The sequence below is a fragment of the Lithobates pipiens genome, unplaced genomic scaffold (genome assembly GCF_037356315.1).
Source record: "Lithobates pipiens isolate NorthernLeopardFrog02 unplaced genomic scaffold, aLitPip1_a1.2 Scaffold_18, whole genome shotgun sequence".
Classification (NCBI taxonomy): Eukaryota; Metazoa; Chordata; class Amphibia; order Anura; family Ranidae; genus Lithobates; species Lithobates pipiens.
Window position 1 is genome coordinate 4105412 of NW_027507758.1, and position 17641 is coordinate 4123052.

General features: G+C 48.3%; 1 protein-coding gene across 4 annotated transcripts in view; it reads right to left on the reverse strand.

Moving 5' to 3' along the window:
- LOC143986952 (BRISC and BRCA1-A complex member 2) overlaps window positions 1–17641 on the reverse strand; it is a 344474-nt gene that overhangs the window by 315224 nt on the left and 11609 nt on the right. For all 4 annotated transcript variants that reach the window (XM_077485366.1, XM_077485368.1, XM_077485367.1 and 1 more), the window contains exon 3: window positions 15411–15487. In XM_077485366.1, the coding sequence (XP_077341492.1) occupies window positions 15411–15487 (77 nt within the window). The remainder of the gene's footprint in view (window positions 1–15410; window positions 15488–17641) is intronic.

Genomic DNA, 17641 nt, shown 5'->3' on the forward strand with positions numbered 1-17641 from the left:
CAGAGGTGGGTAGGGATGGAACAAAGGGGTGGTGTTCAGAGGTGGGTAAGGATGGAACAAAGGGGTGGTGTTCAGAGGTGGGTAGGGGATGGAACCAAGGGGCGGTGCTCGGATGTGGGTAGGGGATGGAACCAAGGGGTGGTTCTCAGAGGTGGGTAGGGATGGAACCAAGGGGCGGTGCTCAGAGGTGGGTAGGGATGGAACCAAGGGGCGGTGCTCAGAAGTGGGTAGGGATGGAACCAAGGGGCAGTGCTCAGAGGTGGGTAGGGATGGAACCAAGGGGCGGTGCTCAGAGGTGGGTAGGGATGGAACAAAGGGGTGGTGTTCAGAGGTGGGTAGGGATGGAACAAACGGGTGGTGTTCAGAGGTGGGTAGGGGATGGAACCAAGGGGCGGTGCTCAGAAGTGGGTAGGAATGGAACCAATGGGCAGTGCTCAGAGGTGGGTAGGGATGGAACCAAGGGGCGGTGCTCAGAGGTGGGTAGGGATGGAACAAAGGGGTGGTGTTCAGAGGTGGGTAGGGGATGGAACCAAGGGGCGGTGCTTGGATGTGGGTAGGGGATGGAACCAAGGGGCGGTGCTCGGAGGTGGGTAGGGATGGAACCAAGGGGCAGTGCTCAGAGGTGGGTAGGGATGGAACCAAGGGGCAGTGCTCAGAGGTGGGTAGGGATGGAACCAAGGGGCAGTGCTCAGAGGTGGGTAGGGATGGAACCAAGGGGCGGTGCTCAGAGGTTGGTAGGGGTGGAACTAAGGGGCAATTCTCAGAGGTTGGTAGGGGTGGAAATAAGGGGCGGTGATCAGAGGTGGGTAGGGGTGGAACCAAGGGGCGGTGCTCAGAGGTTGGTAGGGGTGGAACCAAAGAGCAGTGCTCAAGAGGTGGGTAGGGATGGAACAAAGGGGTGGTGCTCAGAGGTGGGTAGGGGGCGGAGACAAGGTGCGGTGCTCAGAGGCGGGTAGGGGCGGAGTCAAGGGGTTATCAGAAAGTGGGGGTTCCTGCACCTATTCTCTGAGCAAAATAGCCCAGTGCAAATGACATATATGATGGATATACAGAACACTATAAATAGCGGTATTACCCCCCCTATAACCCCGCAATACAATATTTGTCACTATGGCCCTCCTTTAACCTTTTTGCAGCTCTTTTCCACCATTTGTTTTCCGCAACAATTTTAAAAATTTTCAAATATATGTTAAAAAGTCTCCATTTTAATTTTTTTTTTTATTTCTAGAAAATTATTTGGAAGTCACAAACTTTAGGGCAGAGGCCCTGGAGAATAAAACGGTGGTTGTTGAATACACGGTATTTACGCCGCCATTTATCAAATGCAAGTGATACTAAACACACGCTGTATGATGTACACTGTCCCTTCTATTCCCGTATATGGATGACGGCTCTGTAATTATTTTAATTTAAAAAAAATATATTAAAATTCAAGTCACTGCATTAGTGTCACTGGTGACGTCAGAGGCCACCCAGTCAGTGTCAGACTGTCCGCCACAACATCCCAGTCCTGCTAGAAATTGCTGGTTGCCGCCATTATTGTTATAAAAAAAAATCAATTCCAGAATATATCCCATAGTTTTTAGATGCTATAACTTTCACACAAACCAATCAATTAATACTTATTAGGATTTTTTTTTTCTATCAAAGATATGTAGTAGAATACATATTGGCTAAAATTTATAAAGAAATTAAATTTATTTTTTATTTTTTACAGCAGATAATAAAATTAAATTATTGGGTTTTTTTTTCAAAATTTTTAATCTTTTTCATTTATATTGGAAAAAAAAAAAAAAAGTGGTGATCAAATACCACAAGCTTTATTTGTGTGGATTATTTTTTTTATAAATGTCATTTGGGTACAGTGTTGCATGACCGCGCAATTACCGCGCTGAATAGCAAAAAAAAAAATATTTTTTATTTTTGTTATGCATGCGTTGGTCAGTAAGTGGTCTTTCTTGCATCACTTTTTAGACACCGAACCGATCTCACATCTCTACTTCCATTTCACAAAACAAATGTGATTCTCACAGGTCCCCCAAGGGGGGTTCGATGTGAGGAATATACAGGTTCTCCCCCCCCCCCTCCCCCGGGGGGTTCGGTGAGAGAACACGTCGCCAGAAGTGGGAGAAGACCCGGAGAGGAGAGAACACATCACCAGAAGAGGGAGAAGACCCGGAGAGGAGAGAACACGTCACCAGAAGAGGGAGAAGACCCGGAGAGGAGAGAACACGTCGCCAGAAGAGGGAGAAGACCCGGAGAGGAGAGAACACGTCGCCAGAAGAGGGAGAAGACCCGGAGAAGAGAGAACACGTCGCCAGAAGGGGGAGAAGACCCGGAGAGGAGAGAACACGTCACCAGAAGAGGGAGAAGACCCGGAGAGGAGAGAACACATCACCAGAAGAGGGAGAAGACCCGGAGAAGAGAGAACACGTCGCCAGAAGAGGGAGAAGACCCGGAGAGGAGAGAACACGTCGCCAGAAGAGGGAGAAGACCCGGAGAGGAGAGAACACGTCGCCAGAAGAGGGAGAAGACCCAGAGAAGAGAGAACACATCGCCCAGAAGAGGGAGAAGAGAGAACAAGTCGCCAGAAGAGGGAGAAGACCCGGAGAAGAGAGAACACGTCGCCAGAAGAGGGAGAAGACCCGGAGAAGAGAGAACACGTCGCCAGAAGAGGGAGAAGACCCGGAGAAGAGAGAACACGTCGCCAGAAGAGGGAGAAGACCCAGAGAAGAGAGAACACATCGCCCAGAAGAGGGAGAAGAGAGAACAAGTCGCCAGAAGAGGGAGAAGACCCGGAGAAGAGAGAACACGTCACCAGAAGAGGGAGAAGACCCGGAGAAGAGAGAACACGTCACCAGAAGAGGGAGAAGACCCGGAGAAGAGAGAACACGTCACCAGAAGAGGGAGAAGACCCAGAGAAGAGAGAACACGTCGCCAGAAGAGGGAGAAGAGAGAACACGTCGCCAGAAGAGGGAGAAGACCCAGAGAAGAGAGAACACGTCGCCAGAAGAGGGAGAAGACCCGGAGAAGAGAGAACACGTCACCAGAAGAGGGAGAAGACCCGGAGAGGAGAGAACACGTCGCCAGAAGAGGGAGAAGACCTGGAGAGGAGAGAACACATCACCCAGAAGAGGGAGAAGACCTGGAGAGGAGAGAACACATCACCCAGAAGAGGGAGAAGACCCGGAGAAGAGAGAACACGTCACCAGAAGAGGGAGAAGACCCGGAGAAGAGAGAACACGTCACCAGAAGAGGGAGAAGACCCGGAGAAGAGAGAACACGTCGCCAGAAGAGGGAGAAGACCCGGAGAGGAGAGAACACATCACCCAGAAGAGGGAGAAGACCCGGAGAGGAGAGAACAGGTCATCCAGAAGAGGGAGAAGACCCGGAGAAGAGAGAACACGTCGCCAGAAGAGGGAGAAGACCCCGGAGAGGAGAGAACACGTCACCAGAAGAGGGAGAAGACCCAGAGAGGAGAGAACAGGTCATCCAGAAGAGGGAGAAGACCCGGAGAAAAGAGAACACGTCACCAGAAGAGGGAGAAGACCCCGGAGAGGAGAGAACATGTCGCCAGAAGAGGGAGAAGACCCGGAGAAGAGAGAACACGTCACCAGAAGAGGGAGAAGACCCAGAGAGGAGAGAACAGGTCATCCAGAAGAGGGAGAAGACCCAGAGAAGAGAGAACACATCGCCAGAAGAGGGAGAAGACCCAGAGAAGAGAGAACACGTCACCAGAAGAGGGAGAAGACCCGGAGAAGAGAGAACACGTCGCCAGAAGAGGGAGAAGACCCGGAGAAGAGAGAACACGTCGCCCAGAAGAGGGAGAAGACCCAGAGAGAGAACACGTCGTCAGAAGAGGGAGAAGACCCCGGAGAGGAGAGAACACGTCACCAGAAGAGGGAGAAGACCCAGAGAGGAGAGAACAGGTCATCCAGAAGAGGAAGAAGACCCGGAGAAGAGAGAACAGGTCGCCAGAAGAGGGAGAAGACCCAGAGAAGAGAGAGCACGTTGCCAGAAGAGGGAGAAGACCCAGAGAGGAGAGAACACGTTGCGAGAAGAGGGAAAAGACCCGGAGAGGAGAGAACACGTTGCGAGAAGAGGGAAAAGACCCGGAGAGGAGAGAACACGTTGCGAGAAGAGGAAGAAGACCCGGAGAGGAGAGAACACGTCGCCAGAAGAGGGAGAAGACCCAGAGAAGAGAGAACACATCACCAGAAGAGGGAGAAGACCCAGAGAAGAGAGAACACGTCGCCAGAAGAGGGAGAAGACCCAGAGAAGAGAGAACACGTCGCCAGAAGAGGGAGAAGACCCAGAGAAGAGAGAACACGTCGCCAGAAGAGGGAGAAGACCCAGAGAAGAGAGAACACGTCGCCAGAAGAGGGAGAAGACCCAGAGAAGAGAGAACACGTCGCCAGAAGAGGGAGAAGACCCAGAGAAGAGAGAACACGTCACCAGAAGAGGGAGAAGACCCGGAGAGGAAAGAACACGTCGCCAGAAGAGGGAGAAGACCCGGAGAGGAGAGAACAGGTCGCCAGAAGAGGGAGAAGACCCGGAGAAGAGAGAACACGTCGCCAGAAGAGGGAGAAGACCCAGAGAGGAGAGAACACGTTGCGAGAAGAGGGAAAAGACCCGGGGAGGAGAGAACACGTCACCAGAAGAGGGAGAAGACCCGGAGAGGAGAGAACAGGTCGCCAGAAGAGGGAGAAGACCCAGAGAAGAGAGAACACGTCGCCAGAAGAGGGAGAAGACCCAGAGAGGAGAGAACACGTTGCGAGAAGAGGGAAAAGACCCGGAGAGGAGAGAACACGTTGCGAGAAGACGGAGAAGACCCGGAGACATTGCAGGGAATAAACCCCTCCCCCTCTGGGTAATTTATGTACATTGGAGGAATTGTAAAAAACATGTTGCAGGTTCCTTTTGTTATTAATTAGAAATAGCTGTTTGTTTCTCTGTGTCCATGTGAAAAGTGAATCTGAATGGGAGTGACTTTATAATTCTCAATAGGGATGCACCCATAAAAAAATTTTTTTACAAGGAATATGAGCAGTGATAAGTACTCGCGGATGCCAATTACCGATGCCAATTACCGATGCCAATGTTCTCACTTCAGCTGCCAGCAATGGTAAAAAGCATTGAAAAGTTATTTACAAATGAAATAAATAGTTTTTTTTATTTTGCGCTTTTTCAATGTGAAACGTGTAAATATATGTTAATATATATGTGTAAAAATATTCACTAACAAAACAAAGAAAAAAAGTTTTAATTGTTTATCATTTTTAAAATAATAATTATTATTATTATACAGGATTTATATAGCGCCAACAGTTTGCGCAGTGCTTTACAACATCAGGGCAAACAGTAGTTACAATACAATTCAATACAGGAGGGATTAGAGGGGCGAATAGAATAGAGGTGAAAAAAAAAAAAAGCAGGGAAATAATGAAATGGAGGAGAATAGGGAGTTAATTAGGGCTGATTATAGTAAATGAAGGGTTAATAAGGGGTTAAACAGAGGAACATTTGTTCATCCCTTTGATCTGCAGATGAAGAAACAGAAAGATACAAAAAGAAACAATGTTTCTTTTTATTTTAGTGTTTCAGAGGCTGAGCAATGTTGTCAATAAACTTTGTCAGCTGCTTTTTTTTTTTTTTTGACAGCTCCAATTACCGGACTTCTTTATCACTTCAGCTGTCAGCAGGGGAGACCCGCTGCCAGCTCAAAGAACTGAGCCTGAAAGTATCGATTGCACAAGTACCGGCACTTGTGCAAATACTCGTACTATTATAGGTATCAGTGCCACCCTAATGATCAAGCAGTTGCTGCATCTGTAGGGCTCTAATGGGGAAAGTGGCAGGGTCTGCATCCCCTTAGATGTGATTTTCACAATGGAAGTATCTTGCCAGAAAATAAATTTTTGTTTCAGGGGGATACCCAAAATCTGACTTGTATCTAGTACAGACTTCTGAGAAAAACAGTGAGCCAATCACACAAGCAGGAAATGACACTTCTGGGAGGGGGGGGGGGTGCTTTTGAGGGGGGCAGGGTTCTGTATACCATCTGTGTACAGAGCGCCTCCAGGTGGCCACATTACATTTTACAGAAAATTACAGCAGCTGCAGATTGGAAGGGAAAGGTCGTTATTAACATTCAATTACAATATGACTTGTGTAGCAATTGTATATAATATATAAATTTATTTCATTTTTTGTATTTGCTAAAAAAAATTTCGCAAGAAATTGGAGTTCCCCTTTAAGTAAGAGGTCTACGTGCAGCTGTACAGAATGACACTCTAAATGGCGCCTATCGCAGTTCCATGGAATGCGGAGAAAGCGGCGCTCCGGGAAGCACAGCTGGTTAATAACACGGTTATTACGCGACTGTTCATTATCACTATTCTGAGCTGCGCTAAGTTTAGTCCGTGCGACTGACGGAGGAGGCGACTCTCCGCACAAGGCAGACCAAGATGTACCCCAATTCTGATGAGAAATGGTATCTTCCAAATATTACCCCCATCCCCCACACAGGGAATGAACCCCATCACCCCCCCCCCATCCCCCACACAGAGGATGAGCCCCATCACCCTCATCCCCACCCCCCCCACACACAGAGGATGAACCCCATCCCCCACCACACCCACCATCCCCCACACAGAGGATGAGCCCCATCACCCTCATCCCCACCCCCCCCACACACAGAGGATGAACCCCATCCCCCACCACACCCACCATCCCCCACACAGAGGATGAACCCCATCACCCCTCACCCACCCCACCCCCCCACACAGAGGATGAATCCCATCCCCCACCACACCCACCATCCCCCACAGAGGATGAACCACATCATCCCCATCCCTCCCCACAGAGGATGAGCCCCATCACCCTCACCCCCCTCCGCACAGAGGATGTACCCCATCACCCCCCACACCCATCATCCCCCACACAGAGGATGAACCCCATTCCCCACCACACCCACCATCCCCCACCACACAGAGGATGAACCCCATTGACCCCCCACCCCCCACACAGAGGATGAACTCCATCACCCCTCATCCCCCCACACAGAGGATGAACCCCATCACTCCCCATCCCCCCCACCCAGAGGATGAACCCAATCAAACCAATCCCCCACCACACCCACCATCCCCCTACACAGAGGGTGAGCCCCATCATCCTCATCCCCCACCACATCCATCATAAACCATCACCATGCCATCACCCACCCCCCCGCACAGAGGATGAACCTCATAACCCCCACCCCTCACCACACCCACCATACCCCACACAGAGGATGAACCCCATCAACCCCATCCTCCACCACACCCACTATCCCCCACACAGAGGATGAACCCCATCAACCCCATCCTCCATCCCCTGCACAGAGGATGAACCCCATCAACCCCATCCTCCACCACACCCACCATCCCCCACACAGAGGATGAACCCCATCAACCCCATCCTCCATCCCCTGCACAGAGGATGAACCCCATCAACCCCATCCTCCACCACATCCATCATGCCCCGCACAGAGGAGGAGCCCCATCACCTCTATCACACAGAGGATGAACCCCATCACTCCCATCCCCCACCACCCCCGGCACAGAGGATGAACCCCACCATCCCCCGCACAGAGGATGAGCCCCATTTACTGCACTCAACTGTCTCCCCACAACAAACACATTATATCTATATGAAGACCTTTTTCTGGCACTTTTTGTTACAAGTAAAGATCTGTATTTTTTTGCTAGAACATCACTTAGAACCCCCAAACATTATATATATTATTTTTTTAGCAGACACTCTAGAGCAGGGGGTGTCAAACTGGCGGCCCTCCGGCTATTGCCGAACTACAAGTCCCATCATGTCTCTGCCTAGGGGAGTCATGCTTGTAACTGTCAGCCTTGCAATGCCTCACGGCACTTGTGGATTCACAACAGCTGGAGGGCCGCCAGTTGGACACCCGACACTCCACCATGGATCCCCCAGATCCTTCTCCACCATGGATCCCCCCCCAGATCCTTCTCCACCATGGATCCCCCCCCCAGATCCTTCTCCACCATGGATCCTCCCCAGATCCTTCTCCACCATGGATCCTCCCCAGATCCTTCTCCACCATGGATCCTGCCCAGATCCTTCTCCACCATGGATCCCCCCCAGATCCTTCTCCACCATGGATCCCCCCCAGATCCTTCTCCACCATGGATCCCCCCCAGATCCTTCTCCACCATGGATCCTCCCCAGATCCTTCTCCACCATGGATCCTCCCCAGATCCTTCTCCACCATGGATCCCCCCCCCCCAGATCCTTCTCCACCATGGATCCCCCCCCCCAGATCCTTCTCCACCATGGATCCCCCCCAGATCCTTCTCCACCATGGATCCCCCCCAGATCCTTCTCCACCATGGATCCCCCCCAGATCCTTCTCCACCATGGATCCCCCCCAGATCCTTCTCCACCATGGATCCTCCCCAGATCCTTCTCCACCATGGATCCTCCCCAGATCCTTCTCCCCCATGGATCCCCCCAGATCCTTCTCCACCATGGATCCTCCCCAGATCCTTCTCCACCATGGATCCTCCCCAGATCCTTCTCCACCATGGATCCTCCCCAGATCCTTCTCCACCATGGATCCCCCCAGATCCTTCTCCACCATGGATCCCCCCAGATCCTTCTCCACCATGGATCCCCCCAGATCCTTCTCCACCATGGATCCCCCCAGATCCTTCTCCACCATGGATCCCCCCCAGATCCTTCTCCACCATGGATCACCCCCAGATCCTTCTCCACCATGGATCACCCCCAGATCCTTCTCCACCATGGATCACCCCCAGATCCTTCTCCACCATGGATCCCCCCAGATCCTTCTCCACCATGGATCCCCCCCAGATCCTTCTCCACCATGGATCCCCCCAGATCCTTCTCCACCATAGATCCCCCCAGATCCTTCTCCACCATGGATCCCCGAGATCCTTCTCCACCATGGATCCCCGAGATCCTTCTCCACCATGGATCCCCCCCAGATCCTTCTCCACCATGGATCCCCCCCAGATCCTTCTCCACCATGGATCACCCCCAGATTCTTCTCCACCATGGATCACCCCCAGATCCTTCACCATGGATCACCCCCAGATCCTTCTCCACCATGGATCCCCCCAGATCCTTCTCCACTATGGATCCCCCCCAGATCCTTCTCCACCATGGATCCCCCCCAGATCCTTCTCCACCATAGATCCCCCCAGATCCTTCTCCACCATGGATCCCCGAGATCCTTCTCCACTATGGATCCCCGAGATCCTTCTCCACTATGGACCCCCCCAGATCCTTCTTCACCATGGATTCCCCAGATCCTTCTACACCATGGATCCCCCCAGTTGTACTCCCCCTAGTATGTATGAAGCATATTCTTAGGCCCCAAGTGCAGAACTTTACATTTATCTACATTAAACCTCATCTACCACATAGTCGCCCAATTAGATAGAGCATTGAGGTCGGCATGTAAATTGGAGAATTGGTGACATCCTGTAAGGACGTTATTGCAGTGTATAGCTCGGTGTCATCTGCAAAGACGGAAATGTTACTTTTGATCCCAGACCCAATATCATTTATAAAGATATTAAAAAGTAAGGATCCCAGCACTGAACCTTGGGGTACACCACTGATAACCTCAGACCATTCAGAGTAAGAATCATTAACCACGACTCTCTGAATTCTGTCTTTTATCCAGTTTTCTATCCATTTACAAACTGATATTTCCAAACCTGTAGACTTTACCTTACACATGAGCCGTGTGTGCGGAACTGTATCCAACGCTTTTGCAAAATCCAAGTATACCACGTCCACAGCCACCCCTCTGTCCAAGTACACCACGTCCACCGCCACCCCTCTGTCCAAGTATACCACGTCCACCGCCACCCCTCTGTCCAAGTACACCACGTCCACCGCCACCCCTCTGTCCAAGTATACCACGTCCACAGCCACCCCTCTGTCCAAGTACACCACGTCCACCGCCACCCCTCTGTCCAAGTATACCACGTCCACCGCCACCCCTCTGTCCAAGTATACCACGTCCACCACCAACCCTCTGTCCAAGTATACCCCATCCATATCCACCCGCCTGTCCAAGTATACCACATCCATCGCCACCCCTCTGTCCAAGTATACCACGTCCACATCCACCCCTCTGTTCAAGTATACCACGTCCACATCCACCCCTCTGTTCAAGTATACCACGTCCACATCCACCCCTCTGTTCAAGTATACCACGTCCACCGCCACCCCTCTGTCCAAGTATACCACATCCACAGCCATCCCTCTTTCCAAGTATACCACGTCCACAGTCACCCCTCTGTCCAAGTATACCACGTCCACAGTCACCCCTCTGTCCAAGTATACCACGTCCACATCCACCCCTCTGTCCAAGTAGATCACATCCACAACCACCCCTCTGTCCAAGTATTCCACATCCACAGCCACCCCTCTGTCCAAGGTTTTACTTACCTCCTCATAAAAGGAAATCAGGTTTGTCTGACACCTTCTGTCTTTCATGAATCCATGCTGTCTATTGCTTAAAATAATTTTTTCCTGCAAGAACTCATCTATGTGGTCTTTTATTAATCTCTACCAGTATCTTCCCAACTACAGAAGTTAAACTAACGGGTCTATAGTTACTCGGTAAAGACTTTGTTCCCTTTTTAAATATAGGCACCACATTGGCCCTGCGCCAATCCAGTGGTACTATTCCTGTCATTAATGAGTCCCTAATTAGATACAATGGCTTTGAAACTACAGAGCTCAATTATTTTCGGATCCGTGGGTGGGTGCCATCAGGTCCAGGTGCTTTATCCACCTTTATTCTGTCTAAATATTTCTGGACCAGATCACTTTTGAGCCATTGTGGATTTGGGGCTGTGTCACTACCACCCCCATTGTGTGTTCCTTCATTTTTATATTTTTTTTAAAAGCTCTTTTCTTATAGTTTATAGCTTTTTTAAACTTTGGCCGTGAGCCACGTAGGTTTTATTTTTAGCCTTTTAAACGTATTGCCCATGGGAATATACTTTGCAGTGAGATCACAAACAGTCTTTTTGAAGAATTCCCATTTCTGTTCTGTGCCCATTGATGCCAATATTCTCTGCCAGTCTAAGTCCTGGAGAGCAGCCCTCATCCTTGGAAAATTTGCTCTCTTGAAATTAAGTGTTTTTATGTTTCCCGTATGTGATTTTTGCTTACAGCTAATATCAAATGAAATCATGTTATGGTCACTGCTACCCAGGTGTTCCTTTATCTGAACATTAGTAATAAGCTCTGCATGGTTTGAGATTACCAGGTCCAACAGAGCTTCATTCCTAGTTGGGGCCTCAATAAACTGGACCATAAAATTGTCCTGTAATAGATTTATACATTTTTGCCCTTTAACTGTCCCAGCAGTGCCAATACCCCAGTCAATTTCTGGGTAGTTAAAATCCCCCATTATTATCACTGTCCCAGCCCTTGCCGCCCTTTATATCTGTGCAAGGAGCCGAGTCTCCACCTCCTCATTAACATTGGGTGGTCTATAACAAACTCCAATGATTAACTTTGAACTACGCGCATCTGTATGCAGTTCTACCCATAATGCCTCAGACTCATCACACTCTCCATCCACCAGGTCTTCTATCAGACTCGCTTTGAGATCATTTCTCACATACAGACAGACCCCTCCACCTTTCCTTCTTACCCTGTCTTTCCAAAAGAGTGCACAGCCAGGAATATTAATAGCCCAGTCATGTGAGGAATGAAGCCAAGTTTCAGCAATACCGATTACATCATAGCTCTCCTGATGCACCAGAGCTTCCAACTCGCCTATTTTGCTTAGGAGACTTCTGGCATTGGTGAACAAACACTTAAATGCATTAATATATTTTGACCGGTCACATACTATCCTCTTGGGTGTTCCGAGATTGCAACTAGGACTTGCTACTATACTTACCTTGGGTTTATGTGCTTTGGTTACCCTACCACTAATGTCCTTAATATTACCCTATGGAATATGTTCCACGCTGACTATCTCTATCTATGGACCCTCCCCCCCTGTGTGTATATATATATATATATATATATATATATATATATATATATATACACACACACACATACATATACATATATACATATATATATACATATACACACACAATATCTCGCAAAAGTACACCCCTCAGTCACATTTGTGTAAATCTTTTCTTCTCTCTTTTCATGTGACAACACTGAAGAAATGACACTTGTCTACAATGTAAAGTAGTGAGTGTACAGCTTGTATAACAGTGTAAATTTCCTGTCCCCTCAAAATAACTCAACACACAGCCATTAATGTCTAAACCGCTGGCAACAAACGTCAGTACAGCCCTAAGTGAAAATCTACAAATTGGGCCCAAAGTGTCAATATTTTGTGTGGCCACCATCATTTTCCAGCACTGCCTTCACCCTATTGGGCATGGAGGTCACTAGAGCTTCACAGGTTGTCACTGGAGTCCTCTTCCCCTCCCCCATGATGACATCACAGAGCCGGTGGATGTTGGAGACCTTGCGCTCCTCCACCTTCCGTTTGAGGATGTCCCACAGATGATCAATAGGGTTTAGGTCTGGAGACATGCTTGGCCAGTCCATCACCTTCACCCTCAGCTTCTTTAGCAAGGCAGTTGTCATCTTGGAGGTGTGTTTGGGGTCCTTATGTTGGAATACTGCCCTGCGGTCCAGTCTCTGAAGGGAGGGGATCATGCTCTGCTTCAGTATGTCACAGTACATGTTGGCTTTCATGGTTCCCTCAATGATCTGTAGCCCCCCAGTGCCGGCAGCACTCATGCAGCCCCAGACCATGACACCCCCACCACCATGCTTGACTGTAGACAAGACACACTTGTCTTTGTCCTCCTCACCTGGTTGCCCCCACACACGCTTGTCACCATCTGACACCAAATACCTTTATCTTGGTCTCATCAGACCACAGGACATGGTTCCAGTAATCCATCTCCTTAGTCTGCTTGTCTTCAGCAAACTGTTTGTGGTCTTTCTTGTACATCATCTTTAGAAGAGGCTTCCTTCTGGAACGACAGCCATGCAGACCAATTTGATGCAGTGTGCGGCATATGGTCTGAGCACTGACAGGCTGACCCCCCCCCCCACCCCTACAACCTCTGCAGCAATGCTGGCAGCACTCATACGTCTATTTCCCAAAGACAACCTCTGGATATGACACTGAGCACGTGACCTCAACTTCTTTGGTGGACCATGGCGAGGCCTGTTCTGTTATACCGCTGTATGGTCTTGGCCACCCCAGGGGACGCTTTAAAACATTTACACAGGTTACCAGTTTGGAGTTATAGGAAATCTAGTGCTAGAATTGGCACTCTGACATTCACGGCGATACCTCACATGTGTGGTGCACACACCTTTTACATATGTGGGTGTGACCACCGTAAGCATTCACTTTTTTCCCTCTGCTTATCTCTATGGTCTGCCACAACCGCCGGATCTGTTCTCAGGCTTGCCAATGACCCCGGTAAGCCCGAGAACCACTGTAAAGCAGCAGGGCAGGGGCTTAGGGGCTGCGACTTCTTCCTCCTCTTATAAAAGTGATCCAGCAGCTGAATAAGCTGCTCGGATCGCTTTTAGCAGAAAGAGAATTGCATGCAAAATATTTTAATAGAGTTTATGGCATCTAGCTCAGTGCTCGACAAAACCCGGTCGCCAGGTCGCATTGGCGACTAGAATCAGCGACCTTGCGCCTGGGGCAGCATAGCTGGGGGTATCCCGTCTCCGTGGACCCCCCCCCCCCCCGCGCGATCGCGTCGGGCCGCGCCGCAGGCGGCCGGTAATTGAGCCCCCGGCTTTGAGGCCTTCTGTGATCCTATGGTTCCTTCTAGAATCTGGCGCCCTCTTGTGGTGGCCGTTGGAATTACAACCAACAATGCTAATGGGATTGCCTGCCAGTCTTTCTCCATCCCTTTACTTAGAACCCCTAAACAAAAAAAAAAAAATTATATATATATATATATATAATTTTTTTTATTTTTTATTATTCATTCTAACACCCTAGAGAGTAAAATGGTGGTCGTTGCAATACTGTCTGTCACACCGTATTTGCACAGCGGACTTACAAGCGCACTTTTTTTGGGGAAAATTTTTTTATTTAATAAAAAAAAAAAAAGACAACAGTAAAGTTAGCCCAATTTTTTTTTTTTATATATTGTGAAAGATAATGTTACGCCGAGTAAATCGATACCCAACATGTCACGCTTCAAAATTGCGCCCGCTCATGGAATGGCGACAAACTTTTACCCTTTAAAATCTCCATAGGCGACGTTTAAAAAATTCTATAGGTTGCACGTTTTGAGTTACAGAGGAGGTCTGGGGCTAGAATTATTGCTCTTACTCTACCGATCGCAGCGATACCTCACATGTGTGGTTTAAACACCGCTTTCATATATGCGTTCGCATCTGCACGCAAGCTTGGCGAGACAGGGCGCATTTAAAACATTTTTTTTTCTTATTTTAACTTTTATTTTTTTCACTGTTCTTTTAAAAAAAAAATGTGTGTCACTTTTATTCCTATTACAAGGAATGTAAAAATCCCTTGTAATAGAAAAAAGCATGACAGGTCCTCTTTTATATATGAGATCTGGGGTCAGAGAGACCTCACATCTCATATTTACACTAAAATGCAATTTAAAAATGTCCCTCTAAGAGCTATGGGCAATGACTTGGAGACAGGTGGGGGGCTGGGGGCTATCTTCTCCTCACTCGTCTCCATGTCAGGCCAGGGACAGGTCCAGATCGCCGTCACGGACCTGGCTCCTAACTTTTTTAGCTGGCTCCTAGATTCCAAGCAAATTTGTCAACCCCTGATCTAGCTGCAGCCATAACTCCGGCATTCTACTGTAGAAACATGCCGTAAATTCCCAGTTAGGCGGTCGGCAAGTGGATATGATGCCGGCGCCGCCAGTGCTCTGTAGCCATGCTGACTGCCATGACTTGGGTGAGGCTGACTTTGGATCAGATCCTCTGGTCTGCAATTGTCAGCTTGGTCCTGAAAATAAACCGGAGTCCCAAAAACAAGGCCTTTGGTAGGTGAAATCTAATACCATTTGTGAGATTTTCTGCCGCACGGTTCAAACATCACCGAACTGCTGGGCCAGGTAGGCAGACGGTTTATTGATTACCAAACGTGTTCTTCAGTTTACTTTCAGGAAATGAAGAGCACAACTCAGAGTGCATGGAGGACGCAACATCAGAGCCGCTCCTAATGCGCCTCCATTGTACGGAGCATGGGGGGTACTCCTCCTAATGCACTTCCATTGTACGGAGCACTGGGGGGGGGGGGGGGGTACTCCTCCTAATGCACTTCCATTGTACGGAGCACTGGGGGTACTTACATTTCAGAGTCTCACCGGCATAAGGTATGTGAAGTTTGAAGCGATCGCAGCTGGGACCCGGGGTCAGAGAGGTGCATCTGAAACACATAAACAAACCTCTTCAACTCAACAACTCAGCAAACTCACTTCTAAAGAGAAAACTACAACTGCCTGAACTTCATTTACCCCATAAACTGACAAAAAAACTCTGGTTTAACCCCCCCCCCCGACCAGAGCACTTTTTGCGATACAGTAGAAGTGACAATATTGGAAAAAAAAAAGAAACATTTTTTACTTTTTGCTATAATAAATATCCCCCCAAAAAATAAATAATTTTCTTCCTCAGTTTAGGCCGGTACGTATTCTACATATTTGTGGTAAAAAAAAAAAAACAACTCAATAAGTGTATATTGATTGGTTTGCACAAACGTTATAGCGTCTACGAAATAGGGGATAGTTTTATGGCATTTTTATTTTTCTTTCTTTTTTATTAGTAATTGAGGGGATCTGCAATTTTTATTGTGACTGCGACATTGCAGCGGACACATCGGACACTTTTTTACACCATTTTGGGACCACTGTCACTTATACAGCGATCAGTGCTATAAAAATGCACCGATTACTGTGTAAATGACACTGGCAGGGAAGGGGTTAAACACTAGGGGGCGATCAAGGGGGTTAAGTGTGTCCTAGTAAGTGATTCTAACTGTGGGGGGGGGGTGGACTTCCACTGACATGACAGAGATCACTGCTCCTGATGACAGGGAGTGGTAGATCCCGGTCATATCACTAGGCAGAATGGGAAAAGGCATCTCCCTGTTCTTCCACTCCGTGACACGATCGCGGGCCTCCAGAGGACATCCAGTCCGCGGGACCCGCGTGCCCACAATGCCGTGATTTAAAGGGGACGTACCTGTACGCCCATTTGCCCAGCTGTGCCATTATGCCCACGTACATCGTCATGCGCTGGTCGGCTAGTGGTTAAAAAAAATAGGATTTTTAAAACAGCTAACCTGTAAAATCCTTTTCTTTGATGTACATCAGGGGACACAGAGCCATAGTAGTTACTATGTGGGTTGTAGGTCACCTTCAGGTGATGGACACTGGCACGCCCTAAGATAAAATGTCCACTCCCTATATAACCCCTCCCACTGGTGGGAGCACTTCAGTTTTGTAGCAAAGCAATACACTTGTATACCAAAGAAGGGGGGACCTCTGTGTTCCCTGATGTACTTCAAAGAAAAGGATTTTACAGGTAAGCTGTTATAAAAATCCTATTTTCTTATCGTACATCACGGGACACAGAGCCATAGTAGTTACTATGTGGGTTGTAGGCCACCTTCAGGTGATAGACACTGGCACACCCTAAGATAAAATGTCCACTCCCTATATAACCCCTCCCACTGGTGGGAGCACCTCAATTTTGTAGCAAAGCAATACACGTGTATACCAAACAAGGGGGGACCTCTGTGTCCCGTGATGTACGTCAAAGAAAAAGATTTTACAGGTAAGCCGTTATAAAAATCCTATTTTCTTATCGTACATCACGAGACACAGAGCCATAGCAGTTACTATGTGGGATGTCCCATAGCAATGCCAACTGACGGGAGGGAGACACAACCAAAGTAGGGAACTAAGAGACTAGAGGGCTTATACTGCAGCCTGCAGTACACTGCACCCAAAAGGCGATATCCTCATGACCTTTTACATTTATTTGATAGAATCTGGTAAATGGTTGGACTGAAGACCAAGTTGCGGTTTCGCAGATTTGAGCCACGGAGGCCTGATGATGCACCGTCCAAGAAGCACTAACAGCCCTGGTGGAGTGTGTTTTGATTAGAGAGGGTGGAATCCACCTCTTTAAGCCATAAGCTTGAATGATTACTTGTCAAATCTATTTAGAATAGTAGATTTCAATGCTGTCTGTCCTCTTTTAGGACCTTCAAGCAACACGAACAAAAACATCCTTTTCCCGAATCTGAGCAATCGCCTTTAAGTAGACATTGACTGCTCTCACCACATCAGAAAAATTTAGTGATTTTTCTTCCAAAGGACAGGGTTCTGGAAAAAAAAGGTGGTAGAACAATATCCTGGTTTAGATAAAAACCTGATACTACCTTTGGTAAAAAAAAAAAAAAGTTAGGATGAGGACGCAATACTACCTTATCCTTGTGAACAATAAAGATATGGCTCTTTACAGGAAAGAGTAGCCAATACTGATACCCTTCTTCTTGCAGCAGATATGGCTACCA